This window comes from Asparagus officinalis, chromosome 8 (assembly GCF_001876935.1).
Source record: "Asparagus officinalis chromosome 8, Aspof.V1, whole genome shotgun sequence".
In the NCBI taxonomy this organism is placed as follows: domain Eukaryota; kingdom Viridiplantae; phylum Streptophyta; class Magnoliopsida; order Asparagales; family Asparagaceae; genus Asparagus; species Asparagus officinalis.
Genome location: NC_033801.1, coordinates 123,159,517 through 123,181,035, shown reverse-complemented (window position 1 = coordinate 123,181,035; position 21,519 = coordinate 123,159,517). Strand labels below are relative to the sequence as shown.

Here is a 21,519-nt window from a genome sequence, read left to right as displayed (position 1 = left end):
TTAGGAAACTAGCCTTGGGTAATGCAACACATTCCCCACATTGCCTCTGCTTTGCGCTTGAGAGTAGAACAGAAAGTTACTTGGACTATGCAACACAAGTTCGCTTCTCGCGCGCTATAGAGTTTGTGTTTTAGGTTACATGAGCCGTTTTGACTTGTAGGTAACAGGTTAAAAGGGCACACATTAAAAATGGCAAGAAAAAAGAAGGCTTGATCTATTCGCTGAGGGAATCTGTAACTGAATCTGTAACTTCATACAGTTGTTCAATGCGACGGTGTTGATGTAAACAACAACATACTACTCAAAACAGTGGAAAAATTAATGTCACTATAGTAACGCAATTCAAAGTCTCATCATGATACATGCCTCCCGATCGTCTTGCTTTGAAACTTTTCTACAGCTTCGCGTGTCTCGTGTACCAGGAAACAGGTTTTGTCAGTGCACTATCAAAACCTGCAAGCATCCATGGTATCAATAGCAGCGATCACGTTGCCTTGGCCGATGTCTGTCTAAGCAAATGGATTCCCATGACGAGATGTGCTAGTGCCTTGTGCATTTCTGATAATATCACAATAAACCATTCAAGAGATGAAGGCATAAATCAAGTATGAATCAAATAAGCTTCTGGAAGCAACTTACGAGAACATAGAACTAGGTTCTTGAGTTTCCACGTATGGTACACCTGGAAAATTGAAAATGTTCAACGTGATAAGGTAAACACAAAGCCAAAATTTTGATACAAGTGCTAAGAATTATGAAGCAACAGTTATTGCAAACAAAGCACTTACCTTGGATGTTGGAACTCTGAGGTGACCATTGTTGAGGAGTAGGCACCCCTGGAAATGGTATTGTTGTTTGTAGAGAGCTCATATCGAAAAACTGCACAAAAAACAGTCAGGTTTAGGTATAAATTGGGAATTATTTAGAAGTAACGACTTCATATAACAGCATATTGTATTGCTGGTACGCTGAGAGGTGTAGTTTGCATATGAAGGGCAATGTTCAATAATGCAGGGAAAATATTTATGACAACACTTGACTTTTAATTGGACAGAAAGCTATTATTTAACTGCAGAGACATGCTCAAACATTTTTAGCAGAAGCATAGAGTTCTCGTTGTTTCGCAAAAGCTCCCGTACAAAGAAAACATTCAGCTCATCATCATTGCCATCCGTGCCTTTTCTCATAGATATTGTGTTCACTTGAAAGGAAGAGTTACCTAAGTTTCATAACTAGTTATCAACTTGAAATTGAAAATATGATATGACAATGTACTTCCACATAACCCTGCTTCAAATGCTGAATAAATCCCGTTTCAATAGCCATTCTTCTGTCTAATTAAGTTTCTCTGAATATGAAAACCTGTAACACTTTTGTCTAGATTCTGCCAATATAAGTTTGGAGAAATAGCAAACATGTATATACAACAATAATTAATCCAAGGAAATATTAGTTTCAGTAAGTTCTTTTCGTAGTTCATTTGAAAACAACCACTTCGTATTGGACTTTTATATTTTCAAAGTTATCAAGTTGATTGATATTAGGACCCATGGCCTCAGATGTACAAAAAAAACATAGTAAACTGATCTAATCCTTTGCATGTATCACCCTCTTACAAATTAATAAGCCAAATAAGGATTGTTGTCAAGTTAAAATAACTTTCTTTATTGGACGTTTAATTATGAAAATTCTGATATTGAGTCATACCTTATTGTCGGCTTCCGGATCCAAATCATATGGTAAATCAAATGGATTTCTTGATTTGCCTGGATGAACCATCTTTTCCTGTGAAGTAAAACAAATTTTAGTTAATGAGGTTTATGTATGATCTTGATGTTCTTTTTTACATATACTATGCGTAGAGAGACAGAGAGAGTTATATTGCATTAAAAATATTTGTCACGAACTGAGTGGATAATGAAGCTTGATTTTGAGCATGATGCATTCATCTCCCACTCTTTATCATGTGACTGAATATGCATGATAATAGGCCAAAAAAATTTAAAATATACACAGTAGACTGTGATACACTGAAATGGGCAAAATATTTGGATATCATATTTATAAGAAAGTGATTTAGAAAGTTACGAACCATTGGAGGTAGAATATATGGAGGAAATGATGTTTTTGAGATATTAATTGACGGAAGATTAAGGCTATCAACAGATAATGATCTTTGAAATCCATTATCGAAAGGTTTCTGCAAGAAGATCAAAACTATTAAACTAAAAAAAAAAAAGAACCACCCTGAGATCACTGGACATACCAATACCTCTGATATTTGAAGCCCACTATGTAAATCATTGACTGGAATATGTAGTTGATTATTCCTGTCAAGATTTTCAAATACATTTTGGGGTTTGTTCTCAAAAGAGTCTTTGAATGCCTGCCACGACTGCAAAATGCAAATTTTTTATGAACAATAAGGCAACTAACGAAATAATTTTAGCCATGGCATCAAATGATGAAGTTTTACCTGTAAATCAATTTCCAGTTGATTACTACTTGACAGAAAAGGATCAGAATACACAGAGTTTGGAAATGAAAACCACTGAGAATTATCTTTATCTTTAGTTTCAGGTCTTTCACTTCTTTCAATAAGAAATCCAAAAGGATCATGTTCATCAAATGTAGCCCATTCTTCGTCATTTCCAGAGACCGAAGGCTTATCATCGCAAATATCACCAAACAAGTCCCCATCATTAGCATTCATAGAAGTTGACACTGGTGTTTTCTGGGCTCCATTCAAATCTGTATCTCCTACGTCATCATTCATTAAAAACGATCCTGAATGTGATCGAAATGATTCTGAAGCTGTTACAAATGATTCTGAAGTCGATAGAAATGACTCTGCAGTTGATCTAAATGATTCCAAGCTTCTGGAACTAGATTCAAATCCGCCTGAAGAGACAGTTCTCTGATTAAAGAAAGAGTTGATCATTCATACATAGTACAGAAAATCATAAGATCCACAAGCTTAGAGGCTAATTAGCACTTAAATAACACCTTATAGTTTACCCCATTTTGCACTTATATACCGTCACTTGCTTCTGGCAACACTTATATATCCTGAAAATTTTAAAATTGACACTTCATTAACTACTGTTATAAACGTGAAAATATCCCCCGAGTATTTCCATTCGATGCTCACATGCTAAAGTCAGCATCTGAATGCCACTTAGAAAAATTCAAAGGTATATTTTCACATTTGCATAACATAAGGTATTATTAAGGTATTAATGTGCCATAAAAACATACGCTATTAAAACAATTGAGGTTATATAAGTACTAAGTAGGGGAAAATATAAGGTATTTAAGTGCTAGCATAAGTTGAAATTTAAAAGAATATCACTAACTTTGTGACAAAATCTCTCATTGGAATTCCTTTCAACATTTTCTTTCACTAACTCAGGACTGATATCTCCAACGTCTTGTGAATATGGCGACAATGGATCGCCATTACTAGTAACTGAGTGGTCTGAAAAGTTGGAACTCGAATTTTCATTGGCAACATAATCAACAGCGCCAGAGATTATCCTGTCAAAAAACCCCTGATCCAAAACTTGACTTTCACTAAGCTTAATAATTGGACTTCTCCCGATTCGATTATCTTCATGCTGATGTTGTGGATTTTGAGAAGAATGATGAGAACTAGCTTCGATTCCATTTTCTTCATTGATATTAAGCTTCTGTTGAGAAAAAGAACATTCCGACATATAAATGTCACTAAGCTAAAATTAAAATGTTGTATTAGCTAAACTTACCTCCATGTTGCTAGGTAATTTGCCAGAAGACCCTTCATTGGCATATTTCTTGTGTATATAGACATCATTTATGAATTCTCTAATCTTATCAGCATTGCTGCCAAAAAAAAAGTAAGATTAGACATCTAATCAACATTATAATTTTGAAAAAAAATGCCCTAAATTAACTATATCCATTTCATTACCTGTTATTAGGAAATCTAATACTTTGCATATCCCAGGATTTGAAGAAAATGTCTCTGGCACGCTACGAAATGTAAACAACTATGAGAAGTTAAGAATGTAAAGTTACTATATTCATCAAATAGAAAACAGATAAATTTATATAAAAAATCTTCAAATTATTATTATTTTTAAATTCACCTGGTTACCACCCTTTTGAAGAGCCTGAACTTCTTGTGTGGTGAATTTAGCCATGGATACTGATTTCACACGATGAGTGAATTCACGGCTGTTATAACAAAAAATACAAAGTTCAAATTAACAAAAATAGCGCCCTAAATAGGCAACAGCATAGAAATATTCCTAAATGTATATGTTAATTTTATTTACACTCCAACATATGCACATAGGATTTTAGACCCACTTCAGATTTTGTATCATATATGCATCTAGGATTCCACTAGATTATCTATCATATATGCATATCGGATTTTAGACCCACTTCAGATTTTGAACCAAAAAACATTATATTTGCTTTAATAACATAAAATGAAATAATTTAAGCAAATATGCAGGGAGTTGAGCATATGAGTAATACATTATCCTGTATATTAGGCAACCTGGTTATAAATCCTAAACTGGAGAATTCCTTTATTATGGATTTTCCAAAGACCCATAATGAGAATATGTATTTAAAAAATATATCACTCATATATATTGTGTAAAATATAAGATCTGTATAATTCACAAGAACTGATAGGGGTAAGAAAATACTACTTACTGTATACCACTGCAAGTAACACAAACAAAGGTCCAAAAATTTGTGCATACATACTGAGGACCCTGTAAACTTAGAAGAATATCAAAGAATAACAAAATTAAATAAAATTAAATATCAATAAAATTCAAAAGAATAATAATATGATTATAAAATTACCCGGCTATTGCAGTTTATGCAAGTACTATTAGGAGGCAATTTTATAAGACCCCTAATTATCTTCTCATTCCTTTCCTCCTCTTTCTTACTCATCATTTTTCTCAAAAGAAAAATGTGAATATGGATTTTTCTAAGGCTTCATAATCAATGAACAAGGGTTTAAAAGAGAGTTTTTTTTTTGTTTGGTTTTTTTTAGGGATATTGTTTGTGATGAGGGGAGAAGAAAAAATTTTGGAGGTAGTTTTGCGAAGGAGGCTTACACTAAGTTTGTTTAATTTTGTTTTTAATAGTGGGATGAGATTGCTTTAGTTTCTGTCATCGAGATAATGGATCCCAACAATACTAACTGATTTTTTATATTTTGGTATTTTTCAAAAAGAAAATTATGCTTAGAAAATTAAAAAAAGTCGATCGGGTCGGTTATGATAACCCGATACTGGTCTACGTTGATATCAATATTCACTTTGGATATTTGTGGATCGGGCTGGACTCGAACCTATTACAACTAGGGGTGCTAAACCGTATCCGTATCCGTATCCAAGGAAATATTCGTAATCATATCCGTTAGGATACTGATATGGTTATTCAAATCTATAACCGATAGGATATGGTTACGGATATGGTTTTGTAGTGAAATATCCGTATCCGTATCCGAAACATCCGATTACATATTAGTCATACTCTTACGATAGTTTCGATTTTTAGATTATGCATTTGTGATTAATTTTGATGAACAATACGTCTAATCTTAACTTTTCAATTATAATGAACATATTAACGAACTCTTTTGTATCACATGAACTATGTTTTTCTTCTTACTATCTAGTTTTCTCATATCCGTTTTGTATCCGCATGCATATACGCTCATATATCTGCATGTAAATTCGTAACCGTGTCCGATTTTAGCGGATATGGTTATAAATTTTCCTTACCGAGGTATATCTGTATCCAAGATGAGTAAACGTATATGGATATGGTAAGCATCATATCTGAGCCGTATCCGGACCGAGTGCACCCCTAAGTACAAGTGATATTTATTATTCGATATTGAATTATTTTAACTAACATTTTGTAGTGATCTTGCAGATATGTTGGGATTTCGAAGGATTGAATCTAAATTTTCTAGGATTAATCCTTTTTTCTCAAATAAAAAAAACGCGCAGATAGGATTAAAACTAGCAAATTTAGATTTGATCTTATCCCGTTGGAGTTAAAAGGGTCTACGTTAGAGACATTTTAGGCGCACAATTGGTCTAACTTTGGGTTCGGGTCATAGAAAATCAACAGGGTTCAAATCTAATTTCGATCACCTTGCAATCCTACATTTGACAATTTGATCCCCTCCAATATCATAAGGGAAAAATTGCAAAATAGACCGTTTTTGCTAATTATTTAGCAAAATAGACCGTTTTGCTAAATAATTAGCAAAATAGACATCTTTTTGGCCAACAAGCCAAAAAGAAGTCTATTTTGCAAAACCGTTCAGAAAACATACGGAAGTAGTAGTCTCGTATGTTTTAATCACGGATTAGTGAAATTTTCTACTCAGAAAACATACTGGACTAGTAGTCCCGTATGTTTTCTGAGCCTTGTTTTTTAAAATCGATCTTTTTTTTTAAAAGATATCTATTTTGCTAATTATTTTTTAAAATGATCTATTTCGCTATATATTTCATAAAAATGGTCTATTTTGCAAATTTTCCCATATCATAAAGTAAACAAAGCACCCTAAATTTACCCATCGCTACTGCGTCTTGGGTTTTTCTTAAAAGGATTGAGTCTTAGTGGCGTGGGGGCTCGAATTCAAGCTCTCTCTAAATGTAGGAATCTTCTAACTAAGATTCTCATGAAGTATTTGTGATTTGTGAACTCTTGAATAGTTAGTTTTCCATCTCTAGAACTAGATACCAAAACCCTTTCAAGGTCCAAATTAATCGGGGTTTACTTGATAATTTTGATATTTGAGCCTAATATGGTTTAGGAGAAATTAATTTGAAGCAAAGAAATTACTTTTGGAACTAAAAATATTCGTATCCGTATTCAAAATATTCGAATATACATTGGTCAGTTTTAGTTCTTAGATTAATGGATTTGAAGTTAATTTTAATGATCAAGATATCAGTTTTTAGTTGTAGTTTTTTTTTTTCATGAAAACCACCTTTAAAATAGCAATAAGAACCATCTTTTAAGTTCTTTTTTTATTGCAGAAACTACCTTATAAGTGGGTTTAGCTTTCAATCAACCACATTTTAGTGCAATTTCTCCCCCATAATATACCCTTGCTAATTACGCTTCGTTAGCACGTGTTCTCAACCACTCAACAAAGGTTTTAACCTTTTAGTCCTTCGTATTTCCAATAATTTGATTTAGTCCCTCACAATCATTGAAATTGCTCTAAAGTCCCTCAACGCCTGTAGACATTTAACCAATGCGAACGTGTTCAAAAGGAGCCGCAGACATCTGAGGAAAAGGAGACAGAAACTAATTTGAAGATATGAGAGAGTAATATGTGAAAACCTTATGGGTAGCTTAGAGCGTGTGTTGCAAGATAGTTTCTGTTAAAAAAAACTTAAAATTAAAGGTGATTCTTCTTTATTTACTCTATTTTAAAGGTGATCTTTATGAAAAAAATCCCTTTTAAATATAACAAACATACTACTAAACTCTCATAAATCATATCAACTATATATATTTTTATTTTTCTCATATTTGTTTTGTACCAACGTTTATATCCGTTTATATATCGGCAGTAATCCACGTAATGATATCCACTATCTGAAATCATATATATATTTAAAAAAAAAAACCCCGGAAACAAAACCCAGAGTCCGCTCGACTCCTCCACCTCTCCATGGACCCCACCGCCGCCTTCCTCCCGGTGGTCCCCCTAACCCCCTCCGGCCGCCCAATCCACCTCCCCTCCGAGACCTACCTCTCCACCGTGGGCCCCATCGAGCTCACCCCCGACGAAAACCCTAGCCTCCCCTCCCTCAAATCCCAAACCCTGATCCTCACCTCCCACCGCCTCCTCTTCCTCTCCGGCGGCGCCTCATCCTCCTCCTGGGCCCGGTCCCTCCCCCTCGCCGCCGTCGTCCACGCCTTCCCGCCAAAGAAGTCGATCAAGTCCATGTTCTCCAGTCCTAAGATCCGGATCCAGGTCCTTAACGGATCCAGATCCGAGATCCTGACGATCGCGCTGAGAGGAGGGAAGGGGGATCTGGATGTGTTCTTTGAGAGGCTTTGGGAGGCGATGAGGGCTAGGGTTTGGGAGGTGGAGGAGAAGGAGAGGGAGGCGAAGGAGGAGGAGAGGGTGAGGGAGGAGGTGAGGATTAGGGTTCCGGTGGTGGGGGTTTCGGGGATTTTGAGGAAGGAGCAGGAGAGCTGGGAGAGCACTGATAAGAGCTTGCAGGAGGCATTTCAGGATCTCAATGCTTTGATGGTATCTGATCCATTCTTGTTTATTTACTTACTTCTCGAGGAATTTGATTGGTTTTAGTCTTCATTTTGGCTGAGATTTGGAAAATAATAATAATTTTGGATGTGTTGTGATTCTTGTATTATCGAGTAGAGTAGTTGCATTGTCATTTCATTCACACTGTGAGTGCTAAATTCAGTTGCCTATGAATGGAAACTCAGGATTTTGAGCTGTTACCTATGATGTCGGGAACAACGAATCGAGCTCGAGCCCAATCCTTTTGGAGCTCAGGTTAACAATTTCCAATCTCTGTCATTGCCAACGGTGACGATGATGAACAGTCTCAGTCTCCCCCTACCTCCTGTATTTTTACAAGAACCCATTGAAGAAAAAACCTATCAATTTCAATCCAAATCTCATCCTCAACCATCACCAGCAGTTGTTGCGCGCAGCAAAAATTTCTACAGCACTTCGGCAGCACAACAAGAGAGTCAGGTCGCAATAAGAATTCCCGTCTCACCAAGGAAACAAGAATCTGAAGCAAAATATCTCAACCAAGTGAGATATCAGCTATTCCTCTCATCAGTTCTAGGACTAACCTGTCGAGGGAACCTAAAAGCTATTACAAATCACACAAATAGCGAGATAACCAATTTTTACGTGGTTCGACAAATTATCTACGTCCACGGGACAAGGAGGGGGGAGATCTACTAATAGAGGGAGATAATACAACAAGGGTTTACAATCACTCACAACCTAAACCCTCACACAAACTCTCATATCCCTCACACAAACTCTCTCACAAAAGGATGCACAAACCCTAACAAAAGCTGCTGCTTTTTCTTTTGCACCCGTCACAAATTTTCCCATGCTCAGCACTTGCGCACCGGAAAAAGAACTCTGCCTTTTCTTTTCTTTTTCTTTGCACGCCGCCCTTGCACACAGCTCATTTGCACCTGGCGAATTTTATTTCTTCTCTGCCGGCTTGCACACGCACCCTCAATTGCCCACAAAAACCCTAGGAATTAATTGATATTTATAGGATGACAAACCTATGTGGGCCTCGCTGAATTGCTCCTGAAAACCCGACAGCCTGAGACACCCACGTGAATGAGTGTGGCCCCTACCTGATAGAACTTTCGCGTTCACAGTTCCCACCATCACCAGGAGCCGGAATGGATCAGTTGCGGGAGTACAATGGTGGGATTCGTCGACGGTCACCGCGGCAGGCCTCTTTCGAGCTCGTGCAGCCCATTAAATACCAGCACTGAAACCTCTATTTTCCTCCTTTGTTTCTCTGCCTTTTCGTTCCTTTTCAACTCTTTAAATACCAGTTTTTATTTATGAATGAAGGATTGAAAGACGAGGAAAAGTTAGTTCTCGTTGCTGCTCGCTATGAGAGAAGGGAAAAATCTAAGAGATAACACTTGAGAAAATAGATCATACTTTGTTACTGTAATTTCTTGTTTTATTTATCAACTTTCCCTATGCAATCCAAAATAACCTTGGTAAAGTATCCTCAGATATCTAGAGGGATTTTTCATAGAATTCTTTTAATAATGAGAATAAGGAACAAAAAGGGATTTTGCGTAGAATTGCTTGTTAAGGTTATGGGTTGCTCGTTAAGCTTATGTGTTGGTTGTTAAGTTTATACGCATTGGTTGTTAAGGATAAGCGTTGGATGTTGATGTTACGGGTTGCTTGTTAAGGTTACGCGTTGGTTGTTAAGATTATACGTTGGTTGTTAAGGTTACGCGTTGGTTGTTAAGATTAAGGGTTGCTTGTTAAGGTTAAGGTTATACGTGTTGGTCGTTAATGTTACGGTTAACCTTAACAAGAAACCCGTAACCTTAACAATCAACGCGTAACCTTAACAAGCAACCAGTAACCTTAACAACCAACGCGTAACCTTAACAACCAATGCGTAACCTTAACAAGCAACTCGTAACATTAACAACCAACGTGTATAACCTTAACAATCAACCGTGGTGGTTATCTGGTTTGAGCTGGAGTCTATGAGCTTAATTGGCCGAAAGCAAGCAACAACAATTTGCTTTTTAATTAGTCTCTTCTTAATAAATTAATTGAGGCTCCTCGTTTTGTTGTTGTACACTGCAATTTCTTGTTTTATTTATCAACTTTCCTTATGCATTCCAAAATAACCTTGGTAAAGTATCCTCAGGTATCTAGAGGGATTGTGCATAGAATTCTTTTAATAATGAGAATAAGGAACAAAAAGGGATTTTGCGTAGAATTGCTTGTTAAGGTTATGAGTAGCTCGTTAAGCTTATGCGTTGGTTGTTAAGGTTATACGCGTTGGTTGTTAAGGATAAGCGTTGTTTGTTAAGTTTACGGGTTGTTTGTTAAGGTTACGCGTTGGTTGTTAAGGTTACGAGTTGCTTGTTAAGGTTAACCGTAACCTTAACAACCAACGCGTATAACCTTAACAACCAACGCGTAACCTTAACAAGCAACGCGTAATCTTAACAAGCAACGCGTACCCTTAACAACCAACGCGTAATCTTAACAACCAACACGTACCCTTAACAACCAACACGTAACCTTAACAACCAACGTGTATAACCTTAACAACCAACTATGATGGTTATCTAGTTTGAGCTTGAGTCTGTGAGCTTAATTGGCCGAAAGCAAGCAGCAACAATTTGATTTTTAATTAGTCTATTCTTAATAAATTAGTTGAGGCTTCTCGTTTTGTTGTTGTATGCTGCAATTTCTTGTTTTATTTATCAACTTTTCCTATGCAGTCCAAAATAACCTTGGTAAAGTATTCTCAGATATCTAGAGGGATTTTGCATAGAATTCTTTTAATAATGAGAAAAGGAAAAAAAATGGATTTTGCGTTTGTTAAGGTTATGGGTTGCTCGTTAAGCTTATGCGTTGGTTGTTAAGGTTATACGTGTTGGTTGTTAAGGATAAGCGTTGGTTGTTAATGTTACGTGTTGCTTGTTAAGGTTACGTGTTAGTTGTTAAGGTTACAGGGTTTGTTAAGGTTACGGGTTGCTTGTTAAGGTTAACCGTAACCTTAACAACCAACGCGTATAACCTTAACAATAAACGCGTAAGCAACTATGATGGTTATCTAGTTTGAGCTGGAGTCTGTGAGCTTAATTGACCGAAAGCAAGCAGCAACAATTTGCTTTTTAATTAGTCTCTTCTTAATAAATTAGTTGACGCTCCTCGTTTTGTTGTTGTATTAGGACTAAGGGCGCTTCATGTTCGCTGTAGTTGCAACTGAATATGGGACTATAACATCCTCCTTTCCCTTTTTCTACTCGAATGTCGAAACATAGCTACCGAAGCGATATGGAAACATTGAACAAAGAACATCAAGAAAGCCCCGTTCAAATACGAACAAAACATATGTGCTCAAAGAGACGGTAAAAACAACGAAGAAATCAAAATACAAGGTAAGCAATGAACCTATTTTCTCAAGTGTTATCTCTTAGATTTTTCCCTTCTCTCACAGCGAGCAGCAACGAGAACTAATTTTTCCATCGTCTTTCAATCCTTCATTCATAAATGAAAACGGGTATTTAAAGAGTTGAAAAGGAACGAAGAGGTAGAGAAACAAAAGGAGGAAAATAGAGGTTTTAGTGCTGGTATTTAATGGGCTGCACGAGCTCGAAAGAGGCCCGCCACGGTGACCGCCGGCGAATCCCGCCACCGTACTCCCGCAGCCGATCCATTCCGACTCCTGGTGATGGTGGGAGCTGCTGGTGATGGTTGAGGATGAGATTTGGATTGAAATGGATAGGTTTTTTTCTTTAATGGGTACTTGTAAAAATACTGGAGGTAGAGGGAGACTGAGGCTGTTCATCATCGTCGCCGTTGGCAATGACAGAGATTGAAAATTGTTAGCCTGAGCTCCGAAAGGATTGGGCTCGAGCTCGATCCGTTGTTCCCGACATCATCAACGTTATCGTCCATGATCCACCTGAGAAAGCTTGGGTCTTGGCCTCCGCCGCCGGTCGGAGTGGCGACGCCGGAGTCTGAGAGCATGACCTCCCAATCCTCTAACTAGGGCCCACCAAAGCTGCATTTTTCGGGTCCACATCGAGGGAAGGATGGACTTGGTGGAAATCCGGCTATGCTCTGGCGGCGGAGTCCGAGGAAGCGCCGTAGCCTCCACCGTCGCTGCCCCTGTTGAGAGAAGAAGACAATGTTGATGAAGAGGTTGGATGGCTTGGGCTCCTTCTCTTGTTCTTTCAATCCCGTCGTCGTACCTCCCATCTCAGCTGATCATTACCCATAAAAGAGATAAATGGTATTATAGTCTTTACCTGTGAAAACTTCTTAGGCTTTGTGTTTTGGATGCTCAGTGCATAGTTGTTACAAATTCGGGGGTTTTGAGAGCATTGAAAAAGTCTTAGGAAGGGAAAGCACATTTTCTTTGGTTTTGAGGGCTGGAAGCATTATTCCCAATTTTTTTATGAAGACATAGATATATCCGCATTCACATGCTGAAATATCATATCGGGGCCGAATGCAGACCGTATGCACCTTTGTAGCCATGAGTCATCTTCATCTTTATTAGTCCCATGAAAAACGGCTAAATACCCATATTGGTATTTTAATTCCACCCGATTTACCAAGAATATATTTTAATTAGGCAAACCTACTTTAAGGCATTTTAATTGATTCAACTTACCAACAAGATCATTTTTCTCGTCGGCGACCAGTTTTTCGACGAGAGCTCGTCACATGTGTGGCACGTGATGACTTAAAACTGTTTTTTAGCTGCTGATGTGGCACGGATCTGTCCTATTTTGGGTGAATTGGGATTTTTAGAGTGTTAATTCTCGCCTTTAAACACTGTCACGTCAGAAAATCCGTGCTACATCAACAGCTAAAAAACAGTTTAAGTCATCACGTGTCACGCACGTGACGAGCTCTCACTGGAAAACTGGTCGCCGACGAGAAAAATGGCCTTGTCGGTAAGTTGAATCAATTAAAATACCTTAAAGCAGGTTTGCCTAATTAAAATACATTCTTGGTAAATGGGATGGAATTAAAATAACAATATTGGTATTTAGCCCATGAAAAACATATATTAAAAAAAAAACCCCGGAAACAAAACCCAGAGTCCGCCGACTCCTCCACCTCTCCATGGACCCCACCGCCGCCTTCCTCCCGGTGGTCCCCCTAACCCCCTCCGGCCGACTCCTCCACCTCTCCATGGACCCCACCGCCGCCTTCCTCCCGGTGGTCCCCCTAACCCCCTCCGGCCGCCCAATCCACCTCCCCTCCGAGACCTACCTCTCCACCGTGGGCCCCATCGAGCTCACCCCCGACGAAAACCCTAGCCTCCCCTCCCTCAAATCCCAAACCCTGATCCTCACCTCCCACCGCCTCCTCTTCCTCTCCGGCGGCGCCTCATCCTCCTCCTGGGCCCGGTCCCTCCCCCTCGCCGCCGTCGTCCACGCCTTCCCGCCAAAGAAGTCGATCAAGTCCATGTTCTCCAGTCCTAAGATCCGGATCCAGGTCCTTAACGGATCCAGATCCGAGATCCTGACGATCGCGCTGAGAGGAGGGAAGGGGGATCTGGATGTGTTCTTTGAGAGGCTTTGGGAGGCGATGAGGGCTAGGGTTTGGGAGGTGGAGGAGAAGGAGAGGGAGGCGAAGGAGGAGGAGAGGGTGAGCGAGGAGGTGAGGATTAGGGTTCCGGTGGTGGGGGTTTCGGGGATTTTGAGGAAGGAGCAGGAGAGCTGGGAGAGCACTGATAAGAGCTTGCTGGAGGCATTTCAGGATCTCAATGCCCTGATGGTATCTGATCCATTCTTGTTTATTTACTTACTTCTCGAGGAATTTGATTGGTTTTCGTCTTCATTTTGGCTGAGATTTGGAAAATAATAATAATTTTGGATATTATCGAGTAGAGTAGTTGCATTGTCATTTCATTCACACTGTGAGTGCTAAATTCAGTGCCTATGAATGGAAACTCAGGATTTTGAGCTGTTACCTTTGATTATCTTATAGAATTCAGTGAAGGGATTGGTCTTCAGTTAGAAGGGAATTTTTAGTAGCTTTATCAATTGTTTTAAATAGTACCAAAATATGAGTGCATTACAAATGAGAATGTTACAACGAACAAGAGGACATACACTAAGATATAGGATAAGGACTGAAATGCATTTTAAAGAAGTTGGAGTTGCTGCTATTAAGGATAAAATGGGAGATAATCATTTGAGATGGTTCGGTCATGAACAACGGTGACCATTAAAAATATTATTATAATTAATGAAGAAAGGAAGAGGCTAAGAGAATTTCGTTAGAAGTTGTGAAGGAAGTCATCAGAGTGACTTAACTTAACGGAGGAGATGACCCTCAATATAATTGAGTGGAAGAGTAGGATTCATGTAGCCGACTCTAAAAACTTGAGATAAATGCTTCATTTTTTTTCTGTAAATTGTTTTAGTTTAGTAGGCCTGCCTATATATTGAAATCCTTCCAGGTTTAGATTGTAAACAGTACCCTTTAACTTAAAGTGGATTACATTTGAATTGTGTTTTGTTTCACATGCTTTTAAATGGAATAGTTATGCTGTTTCTTCCTTCAGATCTATTTCCATTCTATGGATGTACTTACAAGGCTAATCTTTTTATAGAGTAAAGCTAAGGAGATGGTGATGCTAGCAGAAAAAATGAGGTTAAAGTTGTTATCGGGCTCGACTTCTCAAGCGAGTGCTGGTGAGGAAGAAATGGGTTCGAAGCAAGAGATGCAAGATTGGATGCTGAGTATTGGTATCATATCACCAGTTACGAAGGAATCGGCTGGCGCTATGTATCATCAGCAATTATCGCGACAGGTTTTCTTTGCACTTGTGAATTTTTTTTCTGTTGATTTCTTTGGAGCAACCTGATAATCCTTTAGTCATAATTTTTTTTCATATCTGGTAGAAGGAGTGGACGAGTATGCACTTTATCCATGACTTAGATGAACAGGCATGATTATTTTTTTAAATGTCAGCTCTCTGAAAGATATTCCAACCCATGCTAGACTAACAATTTCTTATGTAAATTTTATATTTCGTACACCTAGGACATCTTCAAGGCTAATTTGTGACGGTTGAGTTTACAGTTGACACATACTTGTGGTCTTAATAGTCCAGTTTGTTGGAACAAAGGGACTTGCTAGAGAGAGCTAAGTTGTAGTTTAGGGTCTGAATAAGGGTGACATAAGTTGGTGACACAAAAAAAAAACAAAACAAAAAAAAACAAAGAAATAAAAAACAAAATAAAAAACTAAAAAACAAAAACCTTTTCAAACGTGAGATCTTCGACATAATAAGGCATGTTAACAATTTCATATGAGGATCATAGGGAATCTATAGACAGATTATTTTGATCGAAATTTTGTTTGGAACTACCACGAGAAAAGTCAGCCAAAGTGAAATTTGGATAGATGGTGGAATCAATTAGTGGTTATTAGGAGGATAGAACTGGATGATGGTGAAAGATTATTCTTAGAACTGGATGATGGTGAAAGATTATTCTTAGTCATATGAAACTCAAATTACATAAAGATGTCTCCAGTTCTTTATTTATGTGAAGTCTGATCAGGGCTTTCATGAAATGCATGCTTTCCATTGCTTCGCATGGTTAAAGGCCAACTAAGATGTCAAGTCATTAAAGCAAGACCTGGTAACTCCTTACTATCTTCACATAAGAAGTCATGAAGACGTGACCTGGGACTCCTTACTATCCTTGCATAGCAAATTATTATAATGCCGCTTGTATAAATAAATTGCCAATTTCAACAGTAATAACTTACCAATTTAAACAGATTGGGGTTGTCATGCAGTGAAAATTATCTTATCATGAGAAATTAGTACAATCTTCACATAAGAAGTCTGATCAGGGCAATTTATTTATACAGTGAAGTCTGATCAGGGCTTTCATGAAATGCATGCTTTCCATTGCTTCGCATGGTTAAAGGCCAACTAAGATGTCAAGTCATTAAAGCAAGACCTGGTAACTCCTTACTATCTTCACATAAGAAGTCATGAAGACGTGACCTGGGACTCCTTACTATCCTTGCATAGCAAATTATTATAATGCCGCTTGTATAAATAAATTGCCAATTTCAACAGCAATAACTTACCAATTTAAACAGATTGGGGTTGTCATGCAGTGAAAATTATCTTATCATGAGAAATTAGTACAATCTTCACATAAGAAGTCTGATCAGGGCAATTTATTTATACAGTGAAGTCTGATCAGGGCTTTCATGAAATGCATGCTTTCCATTGCTTCGCATGGTTAAAGGCCAACTAAGATGTCAAGTCATTAAAGCAAGACCTGGTAACTCCTTACTATCTTCACATAAGAAGTCATGAAGACGTGACCTGGGACTCCTTACTATCCTTGCATAGCAAATTATTATAATGCCGCTTGTATAAATAAATTGCCAATTTCAACAGCAATAACTTACCAATTTAAACAGATTGGGGTTGTCATGCAGTGAAAATTATCTTATCATGAGAAATTAGTACAATCAATGCCTATCAAAAACTCTGTCAGGCAGATCATCAGATGTCCTCTGGTTCACTTGTATCTAACTCATGGTGTTTCTTGTTTCCAACTTTATATGCTGCTTACAAGTAAACTTCTTAAATTATTAGTTGACCTACTAAGAAGAAATTGTTAATTCACTCTAATCTTTCATTGACTAGGTACTTAGCTAGATAAAGTGCAGTCACATATTATTTATTTCTGTTAGCAATCTTATTCAGTTTGTAATAAAGCTATACATGCTTCTTGATTATAAGTTAACGAAAGCTGCATAGAACAATTTTCTTTAATAAATCTCTAATTAACAGTTAGCAGATTTTGTCAAATTACCACTTGAGAAAGCTGGAGGAATGATGGCGGTGATAGATATTTACTGTCTTTTTAATCGTGCCAGAGGGACAGGTATGTATGCTTTAAATTTGCCAATTTATTTTTTATTCTTTTAGTTTGCTTTATCCTTCTTCCTGCTATCACAGAATTGATTTCACCTGAGGATCTTTTACAAGCTTGTGCTCTTTGGGAGAAAATTGATGTGTATGCACGAAAGAACTCTCAACCCTTTTCAGGTTCAGCTACTATTTTTCGGCTGACACTAAGAAGATAATGCCAAATGTTATGAATCTTCAAATGTGTTTGCTAGCTAGTAGTTTCTGTAGCAATGGTAGTAACTAATTCTTTCATGGTCTCCGAGCAGCCCTGTCATGCTTCGGAAGTTTGACAGTGGAGTAATGGTCATTCAGAACAAGGCTCACAGTGACGAGGAGGTACTATTTATTTATTTATTTTGTAGTCATGATCCCTAATTCATGAACTGGTGCCTATAGGCCCTATACTTTCTATCAACTACTGCATATTAGACTGGCTTTTGTTGCATGGATTCTTTGACGAAGAAGAGGTAGTCATTACACATATCCATAATCCATATATGCTTACTTCAATACATGGATACGCGTTGAATTCTTTTGTTAATGTATCTTACTGTTACTGCACTTTCTAGCTTATCAAGTACATTTCGGAGATGAATCCTGATCGAGATAGTTAATAATTAGGAATGATTAGTTCACAATCTATTTAATTGATATTGCACTTTTATGTATTTTACTTTTGTGTACGAAGAGCATGGCTATTCACATTATTATTGAGTATATACTTGAATAATAATTCAATAATATCCCAGATCCTTTACTCTTTCAACCTTCTAGCCTTAAAAATCTGTGATGATTATCAACATAAAACACATGTACAACTTGTTATTGTTACATCCATGATGCATCAGTAACCTTGGCTTTTATGATTTACCATGTTCATACCAATACCATCTCATATTTATGTCCTTTATGGATAATTCTGCTCTATAAGTTAGAGGGTGTTTGGGGAGACTTATTTTTTGGTCAAACTAACTTTTAAGCTAGCTTTTTCATTTCTACCCGTTTGGTAAAGTTATAAATAAGTTAGCTTATAAGTGTCATTTTCAAAAGCTGGTGTATCCCGGCTTTTAGAAAACTAGCTTATAAGCTCACCTGTATAAGTTAAGTTTGACCAAACAAATTACTATTCTACCCAAATTATTTTTATAGTATTTTTATCATAAAAGCTAAAAGCAACTAAAAGCCAACATAACTTATAAGCTTTTTAAAATAAGTCTTTCCAAAACACCCTCTTAATATTTCGGAACTTCTCTGTTTTATGCAGGTCTTTGCAAGAATCAAATCCCTTGCAGAAAAACCAGATGCGCTTCGTACAGGAATAAGCCCGAGCGATGCTGCACTCACACTAGGAATAGCACCGGCTCTAGCAAAGGAACACCTGCTTACTGCTGAAACCAAAGGTGCATGCACAAGATTGAATTATGCATTTATATCCTCAAAAGTTTGGTTCTTTCTTGCAGCCTTTAGGTTAATCACTAAACAATATTTGTTTCAGGACTCTTGTGTAGAGACATCAGCCCTGATGGTTTCCGCTTCTATGCCAATCTTTTCATTGAATTTGATCCAAAAAATATTTATAGGTAAATGCCTTTACAGTCAGTCATCATTTTCATTTTGCATATGGAGCATGATTGCGTTAGATGTTGCCCGCTTAGCTGGCGATATAATATACTGCTTCTTCTCAGCTATCCCGTTTCGATACCTAAAGTTTTGTTCAAATGCTGTCTAACAGTACATGATGAATATGATTTTTCATGTGATTTGCTGAACTTTATCAAATTTTGCAGTATTAGAGAGTATGGCCTCTTTCAAGCATGGATTTCTGCTACTTCTGTTTCTGGGTAAGCAACTGCTGGGTCTGTAAAGTACATTGCTTTTCTTTTTAGGCGCAATTGGTTCACCATAAAATATCGCAAGTTGAATATGGAGTTGGCGAAGCTTGCATCACAATGTATCATGTTGGAGGTGCGTACTTAGAAATTGATAATTTTTATAAAAAAAATCTCACAGATTGCTTTTGGTTCTTTCTGTTACTTCCTTTTTGAGTTTAGCCTCTAGCAATTGTTAGTTTATGTAATATTATAAGACAGCTTATATCTCGTGTGAGAGAATGTTAGAACCAAGGGAGAAACACAGGTTTAGAATTTTATGTATTCTCTTTTTTGTTTGGCAGAGTATAAAGTGTTCATAATAATGTTGATTATGCCTTATAAAGTTTGGGAAAGCACTTGAATCGGTATCAAATTCATCATAATTCTTAATATTTAAACTTAAAACTCTATGTTTGGATAAATAGCGTGATACTGAAAGTAGAAAGCATTATCATAATTCAAAATCCCCGATAAGCTTTTGAATGGATATTGGTTGTACCATAATTTGTTAATTCTATCCTCCAGATAAACCAAATAATCCCAATATCTTTAACTTCATATATTATCTTTTACATTTTCTGAATTCTCATATGAAAGTTCTTTTCCAAATTTAGATTAGTTTCCGAGACAATGTATTAACATATGTTCTTTTACAAAATATTTCAGTAGCCTACGTAATTAAAAACAAAATATTTCAGGAGGTTATATGCTAAGCACCAAATGCATTTAAGGTCAGACAATGGGACTTGGGTACAACACGAAGTTATGAGGTCAGACTTACTCTTAAGGGAAAAATGTTATGATGCCCCAATTTCATTAGTAACGAGTATAGTATACTTTCTTTGCTACTTTGGCAATACAGCCCGCATAAGAGTGGGGCCATGGTAAGTCATCGATCAATACAATTTTCAAGTGAGGTTCTTACTCCTTGGTGAGCAGCAGCGTCAAAGTAGTAAGAAAAATAGTACAGATAGCATTTTGAGTGTTGCTACGGGGACCCAAAATATGAGACCAAGGAACGGGACATGTGAGGTGTCCCCTCCCTATTGCATAATGAGTTGGCTATATACCAACTCATTATGCAATAGGGAGGGGACACCTCACTTTCCCTATTGCATAATGAGTTGGCTATATACCAACTCATTATGCAATAGGGAGGGGACACCTCACTTGTCCCCTCCATTGGTCCCATATTTTGGGTCCTTAAGTCATTTTCCTTTCAGTAATGTCTCACTGTTAACTATTAAGCTTTTTGCCTATAAAACCCAAGGTTTTCCCTCATTTACTCTCCCACTTTCATTCTTGAGAAAAATTACATAAATTGTTTGTTAAAAAATGAGGTTGTTCCTAGGAGTAGGAACAGAAAAAGGTGTGACGAGCAAAGAGACGTGCACGACAGCACGAGCAGCCTTTAGACTGTGATAATATTATAAACGAATTTATAGGAGGCCTTTAATTACCTTCTCTATTTTATTTAGAGCGCTAAAAAGAAAAACAAATGCTTAAATGTAGAAAAATTATTTGGTCTCGGTAACACTAATTTATATGCGCGCTCTCAACTGTGAAGAGACCAACCACCATCTTCATTACTAACACAATATTAATTTCTTAAAGAGTCTTTACACATGCATATCTAATCTTTACAGGTCTCAATAAGGAAGTTTGGATCAAAATGAGAAAATGCAAGGATGTGGCCGCTCACTTTGTATCTTTTGCACTAACACAATATTCAATGTCTTGGAATCTTTAGACGTACAAATATATATTTGACAAGTTTCAGACCAAATAGCGAAGCTCATGCCAAAAGCATGAAGGTCAAGTGACACCGCTCTATCTCGCAAATTGAGAGCATCAAATTTTTTAATAGAGAAAGGGGATGCGTATTCATTGGTACATGGAAAATTTTGCTTCAAGGCTCTAAAATTGAAAACTTGACGTGTCTCAGCTCTCTGTACTTTTTTCTAATGTGTATTAGCCCCAAAAATAGAAATTCTTTGTGATTCGGCCCTTATTACAATTTCTAAGAAAATAAAGTCCAAAAAAACCCAAAATACCCCTCTTCTTCTCCAGATCTTCTCCTTCTTCCTCCTCTCTCTCAGATCTCTCTCACTCTCACTCTCATTTCCAGTACGACAAAATGATGGGCCCCTTCGACCCCGGGCCCCCAAACGACGACGAAACAATGGAAACCCTAAGCCTAACTGATTATATGGAACTACTCGTCATGATGTTCGGAGAACCTGATATGAGCTTGGAGAACATGGATATTTTGGAGGTCGCCGCGATGAGGGGGATCAAGTTCGATCCTCCTCGTTGGCACCGCCCTGGTGGCTTAAGCGAAAGGTACAATGTTTATTTGTTTTTTGAGGAAAAAAATGCAATTTTTATCTCTATTTTTTCATTCTAGGAAC

At 37.4% G+C, this 21,519-nt stretch overlaps 2 protein-coding genes across 8 annotated transcripts in view; one reads left to right on the top strand and one right to left on the bottom strand.

Annotated features, from left to right (window-relative positions):
- Positions 160–5,101, bottom strand: LOC109820703 (probable ADP-ribosylation factor GTPase-activating protein AGD14). 4 transcript variants are annotated; one of them, XM_020386895.1, is made up of 13 exons: positions 4,864–5,101; positions 4,708–4,769; positions 4,128–4,215; positions 3,950–4,011; positions 3,765–3,861; positions 3,357–3,689; positions 2,477–2,917; positions 2,273–2,395; positions 2,093–2,200; positions 1,708–1,785; positions 789–879; positions 640–682; positions 160–558 (listed from the first exon to the last, which is right to left on the bottom strand). In XM_020386895.1, the coding sequence occupies exons 1-13, from the start codon at positions 4,957–4,959 to the stop codon at positions 510–512; spliced, it is 1,671 nt and encodes a 556-aa protein (XP_020242484.1). In that variant the 5' UTR covers positions 4,960–5,101; the 3' UTR covers positions 160–509. The 4 variants fall into 4 exon arrangements, with proteins under 4 accessions (XP_020242484.1, XP_020242485.1, XP_020242486.1 ...); XM_020386898.1 differs by having other exon boundaries at positions 161–558; positions 4,708–4,776; positions 4,864–4,936; XM_020386896.1 differs by lacking the exon at positions 2,093–2,200 and having other exon boundaries at positions 2,267–2,395.
- The window catches only part of LOC109819497 (vacuolar protein sorting-associated protein 36), a 14,158-nt gene continuing 299 nt past the window's right edge, over positions 7,661–21,519 (top strand). Inside the window, exons 1-9 of one of the 4 annotated variants that reach the window (XR_002241541.1) lie at positions 7,661–8,302; positions 14,904–15,104; positions 17,118–17,211; positions 17,286–17,343; positions 17,504–17,573; positions 18,502–18,637; positions 18,733–18,817; positions 19,025–19,202; positions 21,237–21,451. Coding sequence is in view for 2 of the 4 variants with exons in the window: in XM_020385236.1 (XP_020240825.1) it covers positions 7,715–8,302; positions 14,904–15,104; positions 17,118–17,211; positions 17,286–17,343; positions 17,504–17,573; positions 18,502–18,637; positions 18,733–18,817; positions 19,025–19,082 (1,290 nt within the window). In the remaining 2 variants the exon portion in view is untranslated. Of the gene's footprint in view, positions 8,303–13,468; positions 14,063–14,903; positions 15,105–17,117; positions 17,212–17,285; positions 17,344–17,503; positions 17,574–18,501; positions 18,638–18,732; positions 18,818–19,024; positions 19,441–20,754; positions 21,217–21,236; positions 21,452–21,519 lie in introns of those variants that run through there. The other 3 variants (XR_002241542.1, XM_020385236.1, XM_020385238.1) reach the window with 3 other exon arrangements.

Excerpts from the sequence above, each read along its gene's own strand:
- LOC109820703 (XM_020386895.1), bottom strand. The coding sequence starts at position 4,959 with ATGATGAGTAAGAAAGAGGAGGAAAGGAATGAGAAGATAATTAGGGGT. Across the intron at positions 4,012-4,127 it reads TTCAAAAGGGTGGTAACCAG|CGTGCCAGAGACATTTTCTT; the intron begins GTGAATTTAAAA and ends TACATTTCGTAG. Across the intron at positions 2,201-2,272 it reads GTGGGCTTCAAATATCAGAG|AAACCTTTCGATAATGGATT; the intron begins GTATTGGTATGT and ends ATCTTCTTGCAG.